The sequence below is a fragment of the Chlamydotis macqueenii genome, chromosome 1, assembly GCF_036417535.1.
Source record: "Chlamydotis macqueenii isolate bChlMac1 chromosome 1, bChlMac1.mat, whole genome shotgun sequence".
Classification (NCBI taxonomy): domain Eukaryota; kingdom Metazoa; phylum Chordata; class Aves; order Otidiformes; family Otididae; genus Chlamydotis; species Chlamydotis macqueenii.
This window is the reverse complement of record NC_141556.1, coordinates 10,185,426-10,203,853: the sequence shown is the minus strand read 5'-3', so window position 1 is coordinate 10,203,853 and position 18,428 is coordinate 10,185,426. Positions and strand designations below refer to the sequence as shown.

Genomic DNA, 18,428 nt, shown 5'->3' with positions numbered 1-18,428 from the left:
CCTACATTTGTTTGGGGTAGAGAGGCAAATGCAAAGCTTATTGCACAGTTGAACCTTATTCTATTTTTGCTTTGAATGAAGAAAAATAAGTGCTTGTCCCCACATCCAATGAACTATTAAGGGCAACATAAATTAGGAAGAAGAAATTACAACTTGACTGAACTATCCTTCAAGAAAACAAATATAACTGCTGCTTCATTAAAGGCAATTCCTTTCTAACAGGCCTTAAAGACGTAGAATTTAGTGTTGTGTTTCCCTGATAAGCAGAATCTCATCTGGCTAATTGAAGATGAAATAAAATAATAAGGAATAAATCAGATTAGGAACACCTAAGGGAAACCCCCAGAAACCACCAGTGCATTTTGTGGAAAGAGTGGCTTAGTCCATGAGCCTTCTGAGGTGGATAAATACAGCTGTAGTCAGTTTACTGAGTTAAATGAGGCATTAAAAATGGTACTCTGCCAGTTCAATGTACATTTTAAAAACTTACAGCATGTTCTGAAGACAAATTCTTCAGGCACTGTTCTTTCCCATAACTTTAATTTCCTCAACAAGTTTTGTCATGCAGAGATGCCTTCCTCTTCAGGAATCAGTTCTATCTTGTCCCCATACAGTTTGCAAAAACTTAGGATATTATTTCTGCACATTGGTTTCTTTTGGAATTTCCACTCATTTTTAAGGTCCTGTGGAGGCAGAGTAATTTCTTTAGCTGTATTTCGTGGAACTCCCATTTGAGCTTGTTAAAGCTGCTTTGTGAGTTAGTTAATAAGGCAGTTTGGATCCTAGGAAGGCCTCTGGAACACCCCTAAAACCTGTTCCTCTGATGAATAAATAACTCATTAAGATAAAATCATTGCCTGACTGCACATAGCTCATTTGATTTATCTAAAGATCACCATAATTCACCTAGAGTATTTTGAGCAGTATAGAACAGTAGTGGAGTGGTGTTTTACTAGCAGTTGGGTGTGGAACAACATAGAGTGAGACAGAAAACACTTCTTCCAGTACTGATCTTCTACTACAAGTTTATATAAATACAAAAGGAAGAGACTGGATGGAGATGCTTCCCCACTGCCCCCTTGCCTTGTTGGCATTGAAGGCAACAGGAGTGATAAATGTCGATTTGGTGAGAATGGAAGAAGATTAAATTTTTTTAATGCACTTTTCTTCATATCTTTTATATTTAGTTTGAAGAGTTATCTCAGATTTTTTTTTCTCACAGACCGCATGGGAAGGATGTGTATTCAATTCATCATGGGAAATTTTGAGTGGAAGGTCTCTGACTCTTGTTTTTTCAGAAAAAAAAAAATGTTGATTTTAATGTAATGAACTCTCCTTCATTTTAGGATGCTGCATAAATAGAAACAGGAGGAACTCAGCCTTTTTTGACTTGTATGGATTTTTGACATTTGGAAGCATTTAATTAAGTCAGTGATAATGAACTCACTTACTGGCTGGCAATTAACTTGGTTATGGGTTTTTTTTGGACAAGATTTCGTAATATGTTCTTTTGCAAACACCAATAGTTGTCCTGTCTGCAAATAACTCCTGTTTTTCCCAATTTGCAATTTATTTCTAAATGGCAGAAAAACATTGGCTAATTTGCTGAAATGTTTAAATTTGTGAAAGCAACATTCATCAGAGTCAAAGTAATTAGAAAGAGATAAAAAGTTTCATGTTGCTGTCAGTGACTATACTTGTATATTTTTAGAAAGATAATATCTGGCAACAGCTTTACTAAAGTGAATAGCCTAGAATTCCAAAGCAATATCAATCAAGCTAATATTACAGTAGAATGACTACAGTACACTGTTATATATTTAATCTTGCAATTGGATATAGAGTGTATCAAAGAATTCATAAATAATGTGATGTAGAAAAATATATTTGATTAGACTTTGGTGGTACAACACAAGTTTGAGGTAGAATTCAATAAATCAAATATTTATTGCTTGGTGTTTTACATTATCAACATACTGAAATATAACTATTTATATAAGACAAAATACATAGTATCATTAAATTTCTATAAACAATGAAAAACATGAAAGAGGCATTTAAACATATAAAATGTACAATACTACAATTTGATTGTGAAAGATTTCAAAGTACATTTCAATTACAACATAGTAAGTTTGGTTAATATTTTTTAGAGAGACTGGTTAAGGGAATGGACATTTTTACTGTGTTTTTTGAGAAACATAGAGGGTTTGATTTTAAGTAAGTTCCAAGGAGCAATGTCTGCCAATGAGGCAATCAAATTCCACAAAATTTGTTTTGTAGACAAAACAAAATCTCCTTTTGGCTTCACTATTTGCTGATGAACTCAGTGTTCTGCAAGACACAACTCAAATCTGGTTTTGATAAGAAGATATGAATTTGTAGTTGCATAAGAATGTAAGACTTTATACTGGAGGCTGAATGCTCCTTTTCGTAAGTTGGATTGCACCTCACAAAAGCATGTTGAATACTAGATTAGGGTGCCACACGGTATGATTGTTATCATGGTTTTGGGATATTCTCACTGTTCAAAGAAAAAATCATAATACTTCATTTTCTTACCAAGTGGCTCTTCAGAAATGGATGACTGTATGTAAACTTTTGTTGCAATTTATTTCAATAACGAAATCAATTTTCCTGCAACATGAGCACCAAGAACAAGACCGTCAGCCGGATGTTTTGTTCCAACAGATTGTTTCTCTTTGTCCTGCTCAGTAAATTGCAAGAGACAAAGTTGTAGAAAATATAGTCCTGCTACTCTATCATGTTCATAAATGCCTATATCTCTAATTTGTATTTATATACAGTTTGTAATTTAAGAATCTTGCAAATTTTACTGAGAGGGTTGCATCTTTCCTTTACCAGCAGCTCAGGAAGCACTACTGAAACTTGTGGTTAAGGTCTCCGACCATAGAGAAGTATTTCCTCTGTGTTGATACTGCTGATTCATAGTTTCATATGGAAGTGTGAATCTAGCTTCATACACTGATTAGCTAGGTATCTAGATACATAGGAGTCTGCTATAAGGACTCCCTTTTTACCTCCCACCATTTATTTATACTTCAACATGTCTGCAAATTGTCATTGTTCAAATGTATGTAAGCCTCAAATACACCTTGTGCTACTTAAAGAGACCATTCAGAAGCAACTTAGTTTGTAGATCAAAGCTACTTATATTGAAATTCAATATATTTAATAAAAAATGTCAACAGTATCTAAAAAACTTTCCTTTTAGTCAACTGCATATTATAAACCAGCATTTACCCTTCAAATTAAGTCTGAGTTTTTTAATAAAAGTGTTTGGGTCCTGTGTAGAAATGGAATAGTATAATTACATTTTTAAGACTGTTTCATTTGTTACTCTCCTTTCCATCACAGTCACACAGTGAGAAAGAGGACAGAGAGCTGAGGTGGAAGAAATGGGGGCAGTAATTGGAAGCTCATTGGATCAGGATATTCTGGCCAGAGAGATCAGCAGAGACTGAACTGAAATTTTCTGAGGAAGGATCTTGTCCCTTCACTTCCTGCAGCTACGTGATGTCCTTATAGGTCAAAGAAAGCAAAACTACAGTTTACCCACTCAATCACATAACGTGTTATTTTTAAGGTACCATACACATGGAACCTGACTTTTTTAATCCTGATGGTCAGCTTTTCAGATAATAGAAACTAATATAGCTACTTATTACTGTAGCAAATATATTTCCTGTTGCTCTGCACAAACAGAAGAATGGTAATTTTCCCATGATTTCTATGTGGGTAAAATTTTAGAACTTCACTTTGACAAGGGAGAATAATAAACAAAAAGAAGGGAAGGAAGGACAGTGATGCATAAGGGGAGGATTACAGGCCACATATTCTTATATACAAGTCTTTTTCTCATTTTTTTTTTGTTTGTTTGGTTTCTATTTTTGTTAGCCTGTTGCTTATGCTTTCTTAAATAGTGTTCCTAAATATACAGACATTGCTTCCTTTAAACTGTATCAGGAAGCAGGACAAGAGGTTCATGAGAAGACCAAGAAGACAGGCAAAGCTGACTTATTTGAAAATTGCTTATTACTTAGTTCCTTCCTCAATTTTAGAAGACAGTGTTTTTCTGCAATTCAAATAACTTCGAATGTAAAAGTGCTGTGCTGAGGTCTTAGCTTCTCAGATACTTCTAATTTTGACATTGGTTGGAGGTGCACGGCATGAATTGGATTCTTGCAGACTGTTTCTGGTGATGTCTCTCTAGTTTGGTTTGTCTTTACTTAGAAAAGTTTATTTAAAAAAAAAGCTAAATTAAATACCTTAATTGATTTATATGACTACACTTTAAAAACCTTTGTATCTGCAATTAATATTTATTTAAGCTAAGTGCTTATTTTAAATCAGCTCCCATCTCTGTCCTCTGTTTTCTTATTGTTTTGATTGGTAGACCAATAAACAACAATGTAGGTATGGAACAAGTCTGAACTGTAGCTGCTTTAACATTAGGTACAAAAATGTCAGTTAAATGTGGACCACAACAAAGTGATGTAAGAGACAGAAAAAAAAAAACGGTTTGGTTTGGAGAACTTAAGCTGAAATTACTGAAAAAAAAATACAGAAAACACATTATTTGTAAACTGATAAACTGACTATTTCTGATGTGGAATAACTGAGATATAATTCAAATATAATTAAAAACTGAGCTTTGGTTTTCTAGGATACAAGAGAGTTTTTTCTAATTTATCCAAGTTCAGCTACATAAAACATTAAACATAATGCTTTTGTGTTTTCTTTTGTATATATATATGTATGCATACATGAACTGACTATATTGTGGCATAACGATTTTGACAAATATTCTGAAATATCTGGAAATGGAAAGGAAAGCACTCATAACTTTATTTTGAAGCTTTACTTTTTCTCATTGTTGGTCTTTGTGGTTCACTTTGTATTATTTTATAAATATCCACAAAATTGAATCTACCTCTAATATGGTACTCTTGTAAATGCAGTCACCTTGAAAATTCCACTCCTGGCCATAGGTGCAAGCAAGAATTCTCTTGGATGGTGTTTTAGCATCAGCTCCATGACAAGTGCTCAGCTTTACCAAAGACATCATTAAATATGAACAAACTAAGTAAGACCATTGTCCATCATCTCTTCTTGACACTTACCAGCAAAAGCCAATCTTACCTTTGGGCTACGGATGATCTCCACACATTAAGTCCCATCTCACAAAGTGTGTAACCAAGAATCTCTGGTCAGATTCCTAAAGCAGTCATCACATGCATCTCTAGCAGCCTAGTGAAATCCTCCTCTGACTGCAGGGCAGCTCAGAGAAACACTGGGATCCTTTCCCAGTTGTTTTACCTTATAATTGAATAAATTAGTTCTTCAGTATTACTAAGTGTATGATAAGGGATAACTCTGAGCATCCATTTTTCACTAAATCTGGACTTCAAAGGTCCAGACTTAGTAATGTAATTTATAACTTGTCCACAAATTCCATCTGATAACAATTGCAGAAATTCAACCCTTCAAGAAGGCTTTTTTTTAATGTCAGAAATTTAAAAATATATTCATAAATTCCATATGTTTTTTAGACTGTCAATGGGAGTGCACTGATGCAAGGATGTGAGGAAGCAGCATGTAAGCAGAATCAACTAGTCAGCATTTTGTCCTCTGTGTAACAACACACAAGTTGCATTTTTATTTTTAATCATAGAGGCTTTCCTGGAATCCAGAGCAAAAGTATCACTACCGTAAAACAAATTTCTTACCTCTGATGGATGTCCAGCTCTAATAAAAGTACAGAGTGGATCAAAAGCTCCTGTTCCACAAGCCAGAAGATGCGTTCTGTTGTATCGGTGAAGGACACGGATGTAATTTGCACATTCATCCTAGTATACATAAAAAAATAAGCATAGGAAAATATTAGCTTTTTATTTTATATAAGATTTTTTTTTTAACTATCTCAAGTGCCCTTCGGTGATACTCTGCCTATTGAAACTTTCTGTTCTGTTAAATATAACATCTTAGTTCTCTCACTTCATGCTAGTACCTCAGTGTGACCAAATTCATGGATGGACACGTCTGACATGAAAAAAGCAAGTTTAGAGCACTGATTTATCACAATGTATTTTAGGTGCTTAACCAGTTAGAAGTTATTAAGTTATAAAATACACTTTTGTGCTTCTTAATCTCAAAAATATTCTGAAAATCTAAATATTTGTTTTACTAAGTATTATTAGATGCACTAGACTTTAGACTCAGAGCATGAGATATGAATAGTCAGCAAATAGCTTCTCCCTGAAGTTTAATAAACATTACCTCAAGAAAAATAACAATATTTTTCTCACATTTTTTTCCATAAGACCACTGCATCATTAATTTTTGTGAAATTAATTGCTAATCAATATTTTTTTTTAATATTGTATAGCCTCATGCTCTATCTGTTTCCACTGTTCAAACCCTCCTTTGAAGAAGAAATTATTCATTTTCCTCAGGGAAATACTCTTGGACTCATTAGTGTATTTGCAGCTTCATAAATATTACAATTAAAGAATTTTCAAACATCCCTTTGAGATGTGGGGTCATTATCCTTCCTACGCTAAAACAGAAATGGAGACAGTGAGATAAAAGTACACATTGATTTGGAGACTCCTGGGACTTGGTTTTACAGAGTACTTAACATTTTACAATGATTCCTGTGTTTGGAGCAACATTTCTGTTCATTTCCATTCATTGCTCAACATTTCTGCAACTCAGATTGTGGATTTTAAGACAGTCACATCAAGTTTCAGAAGACAATTATAATGGGATTAATCTTAGCTAACTTTAGACATTCTAAAGTTTAGATATATAATTTATGCTATTCTCATAGGCTTTTTCACTAACCAACGAAGTAAGTCAGACATATCCAAAAGGTAATTAATTCTATCCTAAAATGAATGTGTAGCACAGAGTGGAGGAATTTCCTTTTTGAAAATATGCTGTCCTTCACTGATGATTACTCTAGTTTTCAGACTGCTATTTTTATCTGAGAACAACCCTGTGTCTTCATGACTATCTGCAAGATCTTAATACCACATAGGATGAAGCTGCAGTGGGGCCATGGGCAGAATTCAGTTCTTGTAATTCCACAAAACTAAGAAACCATCTTTCTTCTTTCTTCAAACCCTATTGTCACTCAGTGTAAGTTTGCCAACTGCTTCAACAAATAAATAAGAATCACAAGGAAAAATTCTCCTTTGCTACATGATTCTCCTTAATCTTTCACCTCAAAGATATACCATGCTGGTTGAAAGAAGCAGGTAACCTACACTGGTAGGTAACCTGTTTTGTAATTAAATATTGTATATATGCAAAGGACATACCAACCCTGCAATATCTTACCTCTGGAATGTCTTAATTCTTAAATAATTTATTCCTTTTTTTTAAAAAAAAAGGAAACTTAAAAAAAAAAGTCTTCCATCATGTGGCACCCACGTGTCTCTCACCTGGACAAAATTTTTTAGACCCACTAAAACTAAACGTGTCGCTTGAATCATCAGACAAATTGAGAAAAGAAAGAGTAGAGATTAGTAAAATGTAATCCTCTATATGTAAGTCAACACTAAAAAGCAGAAGTATCCACTTTGTGTCTGCATTTCACAAACATTTGCTGATGGGTGGTAGTAGAATGGTAATACATGGGAATTTTGTGATGCTTTGCAGTTTTTAAATGGATGCTTTGCTGGGCACTGATGCCATCTCTCATTCTCCCTCCCCTCCAAGTATGACCTTCCTGACTTATGCCCTCTGTTCTCTCTCAGTGATAGTCTGGTCTTTACTCCATGGTTTCCTTTTTTATCCACATACGTTTTGCAGCTCTTGATCTTTGTCTCAAAAGCACTAGGGAGAAAGAGAGATCTTAGGATTTTTTTTTTTTAAATGGACAAAAATTACACATTTTTTCTCCTGTGCACCTTCATAGAAATACCTGAAATTTTCTGAAGAAAAAGCCAGCGTGAGGCAGATACTAAATACAGAAAAAATCATTCCAAATAGTTAAACTTTATCATTTATAAACAAATGAAAAATGAAAAAATGTGCTATTCTGGGAAGTGTCAGGCAACTAGGCTTTGCTGCTGGCCCCACTAATAATATCCTGTACATATAAAAAGGAAGAGATGCATCAGCCAAGGGAACATTAAAATAAGTTTTCTTCCTACTGTATTAATTAATTAAAAGTTGTGGTTGTCTTTAGGAGGCTCTGTAGACATATTAATAGATCTGTGGAATTTTATTCATCTGAAACTTCTCAATGTGAAGGAGTTAGTCACCACTACAAAATTCTATTTCTATATTTGAATGTTTTCCATTTCTAATAAAATAATTGAAAGGATCAAAAGCTCTCCCACCACAGGTGTGTTTACTGGCACACTGGATGAGAGCAGAAGAATTTATTTCCTTCGCGTGATCTGGATCAGAAGAGTGTGGTCCGAGTTTAAGATGTTGTTAAGACAAGACTTTTCTAACTGTCCTATTAAGTCTGTTACAAGCTCTCTGAAACCATGTTTATGACTACAATACTCATAGTTTTATTGCTACAAGATGAACAGATAACTTTTAAAGATTGTAAGAGCTTGTATAAGTGGCCTATTCTGTTATATAGAAAGAGGTAGCAGAGAATATATTAAGTACCTCAACACTGAGATGCCTATTACATTTTCAGTTCTACTAAATATTAGTTATGCAGTGAATAAGAGATCTTTTGCAAAGGAAAATAAAGAAACAAATAACATGGAAATAAGTAAAAAGAGTTGAAAGAGCACTGATAAGTAATTTATTTCTGAGACTTTACAGGGTAAAAAATAACATTCAGAACTTAGAAATGGCAGAGGGTTGATTTTCAGATATTATGCCGTTAAGCCAACATTGGTTTATGGCTACAAAGAAATGCAGGTGAAAAGCAAAGTAATAGGAAAGGTTTTGATTCTAATTTAGATTCCTTTCAGGATTAGCAATTCAGTTTACTGAACACTGAGCACGGTAAAGAAAATTACTAATGTTTCCCTGGAATTAATTAGCCTTAGTCATTTGTGTAGTCCTACACATAATTAGGTCTCTTGTGAGTATCATAATATTGTTTGGTATTGTTTGGTTTTACAATAGTTCCAGCTTTTTCAATTTTAATGACTTTTTCTTAAAGACTCCAGTTCTGGAGTCTCGTGATTACTTACAAACGCTGTGTTTTTCTTTTAAAAAATACAGACACATAACTTTCACAGTACAGGGAGATGTGGGAAACATATGAAGTTCTTTAAATGATCACATTAATTACAATGCATGTTATGAAGACTTACAATAACAGACTAGATTGTAAAAGATTTAAAATTTTAGGGAATCTTATGAGTCTGAAGGGGATACCTTTACACTTCATCGGAACAACAGTACCTATTTATTTATCTATTTAACCCAAAGAATATTATCAAAGTATCAGGAAATAAATCCCATCATGTAGTGATGAAGGAAAGATGACAGATCTTTAAGTGTAACAACAACCTGTGCTGAGGTAGCATTAAAAAAAGCTCAAAGAGTTTAGGTTTTGGATTCATTTAATATGACCACGAAGTCTGGATAATGTAGAAAAACATTACATTCTCAAGGGTACAAATTCACCTGAAATTCTCAAGGGTATGAAAGCATCCAGAAAAATGCAATGGGCTTTTAAGATATCTCAAAAAGGATCAACTCTAGGCTAGGTGGATGTAATGAGTAAAGTATGGGTTTTATATTATCATTATTTTTATTTTCTAATTTGGTTTACTGATTCTCTTGATGCGGACAGTTCTTATGCTTGTACTTCGGCAGGAATCTTTATAGCTTCGTAATCTACACTAAGAATATGTTGTGGTTATCATCAATGCTGCCTGTTTGTGGGAAAATATGGTATGTGCCCTTCTATGTCCTACATTCCTGTCACTGCTGCTGTAAAATTATCATCATTTTCAAATCCTTTGGTACAGTGTGAGCTCACTCTCTCAGCTGTGGGATTTATTAGGTGTTGTACTTGCTGTGTGTTTATGAGGTGCAGATAATGAGCTTGGTGCACTGCAAAGTTAAAGAGAGCTCCTACCCAGAAGAACTTTCATCCTGTGGTGCCAATGATATCAGCTGCTGTATGTCAGTGAGCTTTCAAGTCTTTCCCTGGGAACTGATTAGAGTCAAGGCACTGGATCACAGGAACAGAACAGTTTCGGGGTTCGTTAAAACAGAATATTTTTATTAATATACCATAAAACCTATAGGGTAAAACAATTTAGAGTAATTATTATAATTATTAATAATTTAACTGCTATTATGAAAGCATTCTAGATAATGTGATTTTTAAAGATAAATTAGAATGTGAAAGAGTTTGAACAGATAAGCTATCCTGTGTGTATGAAAAGAAAGGGAAATAGAAATAGGAAAGGAGAATTATTAAAATACCTTCTTTGATATCACCAGAAAAAGAATTAGGAGAAAGTTCAGATGATCAAAAGTGTTAATTTCCCATTTATGAGCTGGTTTGAAAAGCAATTAAAATAATAATTTAGTGTGTTCACAGTAGTTACATGTTTTTAAGCTGCAACACTTAGAATTATATCTATGCTTTGATCTTTCTGAAGTTTAGAGATGCCTGAATCCTTCTTTTGGACCAGCCACTGGTGTAATTAAAGTATATTTGAATTGTAATTAATGATACTTACAGCATCTCTTCCTTTAATTATGCATTCTTCTGCCTGCAGAGGTGTACTAGGCCAATGGATCTGAGTTAAAGAAAAAAACAAAACAAACATAGAAAATCATTCAATTGGCAGTCTTATCATGTCAATCCAGCTTTTCTACTGCTTTTTATGTGAAATACTCATAGAACAGAATTATACACTCATAGAACAGCCCAGGTGGGAAGAGATCTCCAAAGATCATCTGGTTCAACTTTTCATGGGAAAGGGAGCCTAGGCGAGATTATCTAGCATCCTGTCCTATCACATCTTTAAAACCTCCAGTGATGGAGACTCCACCATGTCCCTGGGGAGGTTGTTTCAGTCGTTGATTGTTCTCACTGTAAAAAATTTCTTCCTGGTACAATTTGCACCTGTTGACCCTTGTCTTCTCCAAGTGACTCCTTGTGAAGAGAATGCCTCTGTCCTCTTTGTAGCTGTCTTTTAAGTACTGGAATATTGTGATTAGTTCCCCCTAAGACTTCTCTTCTCCAAGGAGAAAGACCTAACTCCTTCAGTCTTTCCTTGTAGGGTAGGTTCTTCAGTCCTTTGATCATCTTTGTGGCCCTCCTTTGGACCCTCTCCAGTGTGTCCACATCTTTCTTGAACTGTGGGGACCAGAACCAGACACAGTACTCCAGGTGCAACCTGACAAGAACTGAGTAGAGTGGGATGATCATGTCTCTGTTTCTGTTAGTAATGCCCCAGGATCCAGCCCAGGATCCAATTTGCCTTCTTTGCTGCAACACTGCACCATTGACTCATGTTCAGTTTGTTGTCCACTATGACCCTGGGGTCACTTTCAGCAAGGCCAGACAGATCCTTATCTGTAGTGGGCTCTTTGGTTGTGTTGTCTCAGGTGCCAGATTTTGCACTTGTCTTTACACTTGACTCATCATAGTATATATACTATTTTTATTGTGTGTTATAAAGTTTAATAATGTTTCTGTTACCATTTGAACAGTTTTCAAGCAAAATATTCCAGGTTTATTTTTAAATATCTATAAAATTTACAATAAGGTAATAAACATTTTTGAGGAAACAGTTATTTTGCTTAGGGTAACTGAGCAAACTTAGTCCTAGTCAACGGAACTTAAAGGAAGTTAATGGATGGAACATTTTGTATAAATTCAGTAGGAACATCTGTGCTAAATTGTCAGTGACTTTCAACATAGAATATTAATTTTGAACTACTGATTTCCTGCTTTAAGTGACACTTAGGAAAGCAAATCATTTACAGTGAAGTTAATGAGGGCCGGCAAGTAACCTCACGGGAGTAGCATCAGCTCTTCACAGTCAGTTACTAGAAGTGAAGCCAAATTACACATGTGAGATTTTTTTCAGCTACCAACTGGATAAAATATATGTTTCGTTCCAGATGCATGATTTGTTTGGATGAAAACGATGTTAAACAATGACTGAGCAGACTAGAATCATTACTTCATTTCTTAGAAATTTTAAAAGTAAAACCAAAACCATATTCACTTCGGTGATATCAGGCTTGGCTGAAACCAAATAAGTATCAAAAATGGATGCTATCATTAAGACATTTCTGTCAATAGTCCAATCACAAATTATTTTTCTATCTGGAAAACATTTTAAAATTAAGTTCTTTTATTTTTTTTCCTTTCTTTTTTTTCTCATTTAATTAACTAAGTTTTCTTGAAATAATTATAACCGAAGAAAATCCGAAGGTAAATTATAATAAGAGTAAATTGCAAGAAAAGTAAGAATAAATTATAAATCCAAGATGCCTAGTGCTTATAAGCAAGAGATTTGCTATAGGTTATTATTGTGAACTTCAGCAACCTGTCAGTGTTTAGGTCTCATTGTCGAATCAGATCACCTGTGTTCAGATACCATTTAAATCCTGCAAGGAACTTAAAATTAATCAGAGCATTTGTTTTCAGTCAGATGGTCTTATAGTAATCTATGTATGAGCAGAAGTAACTCTTGTTTTGTCTCTGTATTGCTGCTGCATAGTCTGGGGAGGTACCTGAACTCTGCTGAACTCCCATAAAGACACTCATTCAGTTGCTCTGGTCAGACAATTCCTGGTTCATTCAATGCAAAACTAAAGGTCCACGGTCATCTACTTTACTCATTGGTAAAAAATTAAATAGGTAACAGCCTACCTTCAACCCAAAATCCCAGACATTAGGAAATGTGAAATCTAGGATGTCCTGAGCCTAAGAGTATGAAGCCACAGCTTCTACTTCCCAAATAAATGTTCTAATTAGCAGGCTAAAATGGGAGCTTTTACCCACATCAAGTGTAGATGGCTGTTAGGAACAGAAAAACCACAAAGGAATAAAACACTTGACTCTGTAACCTAATATTAAATACACTCTGTGTAGGTGATTATTTTTGTATTTGGATACTTAGTCCTAGTATTATTTAAAGTATTTTATATGCACATTTTCCACTTAAGACATACTGAATTAAATGCATACACAAAATTAAGACAAAAAAGCCAAAGAGGTAACCCAATGCCTGGACTTTGTCTGGAATGTTGAAAAGCAGCTGCAGTGTAAGCAACAAGAATTTGGTTCTTAGCATAGAATTATTGAATGAATCATAGTCATAGAATGGTTTTGGTTGGAAGGGACCTTTAAAGATCATCTAGTTCCAACCACTCTGCCACAGGAAGGGACATCTTTCACTAGATCAGGTTGCTCAGAGCCCTGTCCAGCCTGACCTTGAACACTTCCAGTGGTAAGGCAGCCACAGCTTCTCTGGGTAACCTGCTCCAGTGTCTTTTTGTGGCTCTTCTCTCGACTCAATCCAGCAGGTCCATGTCTTTCTTGTACTGAAGACCCCAAAGCTGAATGCAGTACTCAAGGCAATGTCTCAGGAGAATGGAGTAGAGGAGTAAAATCACCTCTCTTGACCAATTGGCCACACTTCTTCTGACGCAGCTCAGGATACAATTGTCTTTCTAGGCTGCAAGTGTACATTTCTGGCCCATGTCTAATTTTTCATCCACCAATATCTCCAAGTCCTTCTCCTTAGGGCTGCTCTCAATCCATTAATCCTCTAGTCTGTAATGATACTGGGGATTGCCTTGACCTATGTGCAGGAGCTTGCACTTGGCCTCATTGAACTTCATGAGGTTTGCATGGGTCCACTCTTCCAGCCTGTCAAGGTCTCTCTGCATGACATCCCTTCCCTCATGTGTATCAACTGCACCACTCAGCTTGGTGTCATCTGCAAAGCTGCTGAGGGTGCACTCAATCCCACTGTGTATGTTCTTGATGAAGATATTGAACAGTATTGGTCCCAGTACAGACCCTTAAGGGACACAGCTTGTCATGGTTTCCACTTGGATATTGAGTCATTGACTACAATTCTTTGGATGTGGCTATCCAGTCAATTCCTTATCCATCTAATAGTCCATCCATCAAATCCATATCTCTTCAATATAGAGGTGAGAATTCTGTGGAGGATCATATCAAAGGCCTTACAGAAGTCTGGGTAGATGATATCTGTAGCTATTCTCTTGTCCACTGATGCAGTCACTCCATTGTAGAAGGCCACTAGTTTGCTTAGGCAATGATTTTTCCTTGGTGAAGCTGTGTTGACTATCTCTAATCACCTATCTGTCTTCCATATGTTTTGACATGTGTTCCAGGAGGATCTGTTCCATCTGAATGGAGAAACAAAGATGGATTTCCATCTAATGAGAAACAAAGAACATGTGTCCTAACCTCTTGCAGAGATGGAGGGCTTTCCTTCCTGGGACTGTTGTTCTAATCAAAAGGCAACAGAAGCTACCCTCTGTCCCTATATCTACCACTGCTGCTAAGTATCTGTTTTCCAAAGTGACTTCTGCACAAATCTTTCTCCAAATGAAGCCCTGGTTCTGTGTTGATTCAGCCATATGCATGTTCCCTATTGGGATACTTATGATGGTTCATCTTAGCAAAAGATAGAATAATAGAATAGTTATCTGCTCCATGACCTTGCCAGGCACAGGAATGAGACTGACTGGCCTGTAGTTCCCCAGGTCTTCTTTGTTTCCCTTTTTAAAAATGAGGGTTATGTTACCCCTTTTTCCAGTTGGCGTGAACCTCACCAGACCTCAACGACTTCTCAAAGATGCCTAAAAGGAGTAAGAAAGGTAGACACCTCTGTACCTTTACTTCAGGTTGTGCAGAGATGTAGGAATCTAGCTCACAGCAAGCTGCCTACCTCTAAGGAATGTCCATGTTAGTTGTCTGAAGTAGATGGGTCTGAATTATGACTTCAGTAGTACATATGAGTCTCCTGAATAAACTTTTCTATCCAGAAATTATTTTTTAGGACTCATAACTCTTACAAGGCTTATGAGTCTTTAATATAAATGAGCATTAAGATTGTGATCTCTTCATTATTTTAGACTAAAGACTAAAAAAAATCTGCATATCAGACTTTGCTGTCATACCAAATTTCAAAATTCAAATTTTAAATATATCTTGGTTTTAAGCACAGTAGTCAAAAATGTATGTCATAAAAAAGTGCTTTGCAAAACATAAAAAAAATATTTATTGTTTTTAATCTTTTAATCATCATAAGGATTTCTTAGCTCAGTTAAAATAACTGAGAACAGCTGCTCAGTCTGTTACAATCATTTGCAAAGAAATCTATAGTAAGGGGTTCAAGGTAGTAATACTCTACTAAGGTGTACTTACTGTATTGAATTATATTTGTGTAAGTATTGCTGTTTTACTTAACTAGCATGACACAGGATGTGTCAGTACTGCATGGAAATCCAGATACTAATCAACTGTAATGGTAGCCTTTAACCTGCCACATGTTATATTTCCTGATGTTATATTTTAGAGTTCTGACAACTACCAGCTTTAACTTTGAATTGATTCTTTGCCAAGATTGCAATCTTTTGGCAAGCTGTCAATAACTATTGTTGGGAAATTTTCCTGTGCATCTAGACTGGAATAATGTCATACTAACATACATTGCACTGGGCTGCATGCTTGATATGATTATTGACTTGGACATAACTTTTCAAAACTTTTCACCCCTGCAGGTTACTGTGAAGTAATTTTTTAAAATGCTTCTTTAGAGACATTTTCCCGTCTTGCACCATAATATAATCACCCTTGAGACCTGGATGATGCAATTTTAGCACTGTATTTAAAATACAGGAAAAAGCTACATTTAAACATACTTCTTATTAGAAAAAAATGTAATTATAAGGCAGTACAGACAAATTCAGATAGGGGGAAAACTTTAATTGGAGCTGGAAAGCTAATGAGTGTCTCCAAACAGCTTCCCTATTAAGTCACTAGCCTCAAAAAAAAGGGATGGCATGTCTAATGAAAACTAATTTCAAGAAATCATATGAGCTTTATAGCACTTCAGGCCAAAAAAGGCTATTGTGTGAGCTAGTCTGAACTCTAGTACATGACAGAGCAATTAAGCAATTCAACTATCCTGTCCCTGGTTTAAGTCAATAAATACTGTTTAATTAACACATAATTTGTGTATGGCTGAAGCACAAATTCTGCAAAAGTATCTGGTTATGACTGGATACTATATCTATGTGTCAACAAATACATAGCCACTTTGCCTCTCGGGAGTTAATTCCAACAGATAATCAAACTCACTGCTAAATTGTGTGCCTCTTATTTCAGCTTGAATATGTGTATGTTCTTAACACAGTATTCAAAGGAGATACAAGCAAGCCCTGCTCTTGCACACTTGTGTTCAGCCAGCTCTGGAGTGGAAATACAGCTAGCTTCACTAGAGGTAGGATATATTTTGAGGGCTCTCTAGTTTATTGCAACAGAGACATAAATCCTAATCTGGAGCTATCTTGTACTAGATCAGAAACAGACCACTGAAATCTGCCTGCACAAGCCTATTTACAGAAGTAGGAAGACTTCTCTTCAGAGCCTTCACGAGCTATTTGAAGTAGAAGCTAGAAAAAAAGATTATCTGTCAGGAGTTTGTGGACAAATAGGAAGTGCAGACTATTTTCACTCCAACAGAGATGGAAAGTAGAAACAAAGGTCATCCTTCTCTTCAAGCTGTTGGATCAGTGGTGGTGAACTACTGGCATTGGTTCAAGTTTGCTGTCAACAAAGATCTGTTCTGGCAACGATTAAAATGATCTGATATGCTTTTTAAAATAAATTTGGCACCAGATATCAAAGAAAGTTCTCTATCAGTGTGTTAGATCATCACAAGCCTTCAAGACTTTGGATCGAATCCCAAATGTGTGTAAAGATTGATTCCAAAGGTGATGTCAAAAGGAATGAAATCTTAGGGGAAGCAAAGGTCAAATGGAGGGTAACTCTGAAGCTCTGACTTTACACAAGGTTTCAAGTACTTCTATGGCTTTAATTTGCTGTAAATATTGATATCCACATTTCATATTCTCCCTCATTCTTGCTACTGTTAGTGTTAGGGCATTCTTCATATAGAAGCCAAGGTACATGATTAACTCTTTCAAAAACGTATGGTAATATATGTTAAATACCCTGAGTGAGAAAATTTCTGTGTGTATTATATGAAAGGAGAGACATAAACAGTACCAAAAAAAAGGCAAAGTAGGCAAAGGAAATATAATGTGACCAATGGAGACACTCTGTCTTTGTCCAAGATGACATGGAAGGTCCATGCCAGTTAAGAGCTCAACCTGAATCTCAGGAATGATAGTAGCAGTTTTCTTCCCTGAATGATTTTTCCAGTTTTGTGTGTATCTTTTCTTTACTGGATATGAAAAGTGGTCAGGATAATATATGGTTAATATACTATTGGTAGATATATACACAAAAGGTTAATAGCTTACGTGAAAAAGCTATAACCTACCCTTCAGAGTGCTGCTTTGTATTTGAAAGCTGAAGAGAATTGAACCTTAAGGAAAAATGTGGTCTATTAAATGGTGATTTATAGGATACATACCTCATATGCATCACAAGTTGAGTTTTTTTGAAATGCTGGATTACTTTGGCAGTCAATAGGTCTCAGTGCAAAAGCATTTTATGTCCACTCAGTATTTTGTTGCTTTTCTTTGGGGATCTTCTAATACGCCTAATAGAACTGAATCACTGGGTCGTTTTGCAGCAGAAGGGCTACATCTCTGATTGGAAATAGGTTTTACTTAGGTTTTTAGAGCACATATTCATATTCCAAATTGTGGGGAAAGGGATGGCAATGAATTGAAATACATAAACTGTTTTCTAGAACACAGAAGATGAAAAAGATCTATGCCAGTCTGCCCCAAAGCTATCAACTTTATGTAACATTACTTTTGCAGCTAGTAACCCATTCTGGTTACTAGAGAGAGAATAAAACCCAGGAACTTGCCTCCACTCTTATACTTTCACTAGGTTATAACTGATGTTTTAGATTAATTAAGCTAAAGTCTTCAATCTGAAAAAAAAGGGTCAAAGGCTAACCAACACACAATTAAAGGCAGATTAATGAAGAAGTTTGGTAATAATGAACCAACCAGTCTCTCAATTCCAGGAACTTCCCCTGATGTATCTCAGTAATTAAGCTCTCATATAACAGAAATTTCTTGTTCCATACTTCTGATAATAGTGCTGTGAGACAATTATATTTTCCCTAGCTATCACTGAATGAGATTTGCACTGAGTGAACACTGGGAAATGAGAAAAAGATCATGACATTTGTATTCAAGGGAGCTAAGTCTCTGTGAGGTCATGTTTCTAAACATGCTAGGTCAAGCTCCATTTATTTGAG

The 18,428-nt window shown here is 35.5% G+C and overlaps 1 protein-coding gene across 1 annotated transcript in view; it reads right to left on the bottom strand.

Annotated features, from left to right (window-relative positions):
- The window catches only part of SEMA3E (semaphorin 3E), a 147,436-nt gene that overhangs the window by 52,181 nt on the left and 76,827 nt on the right, over positions 1-18,428 (bottom strand). Inside the window, exons 3-4 of the mRNA XM_086739947.1 lie at positions 10,704-10,763; positions 5,751-5,870 (exon numbers count right to left, since the gene is read on the bottom strand). Of these exons, the coding sequence (XP_086596073.1) occupies positions 5,751-5,870; positions 10,704-10,763 (180 nt within the window). The remainder of the gene's footprint in view (positions 1-5,750; positions 5,871-10,703; positions 10,764-18,428) is intronic.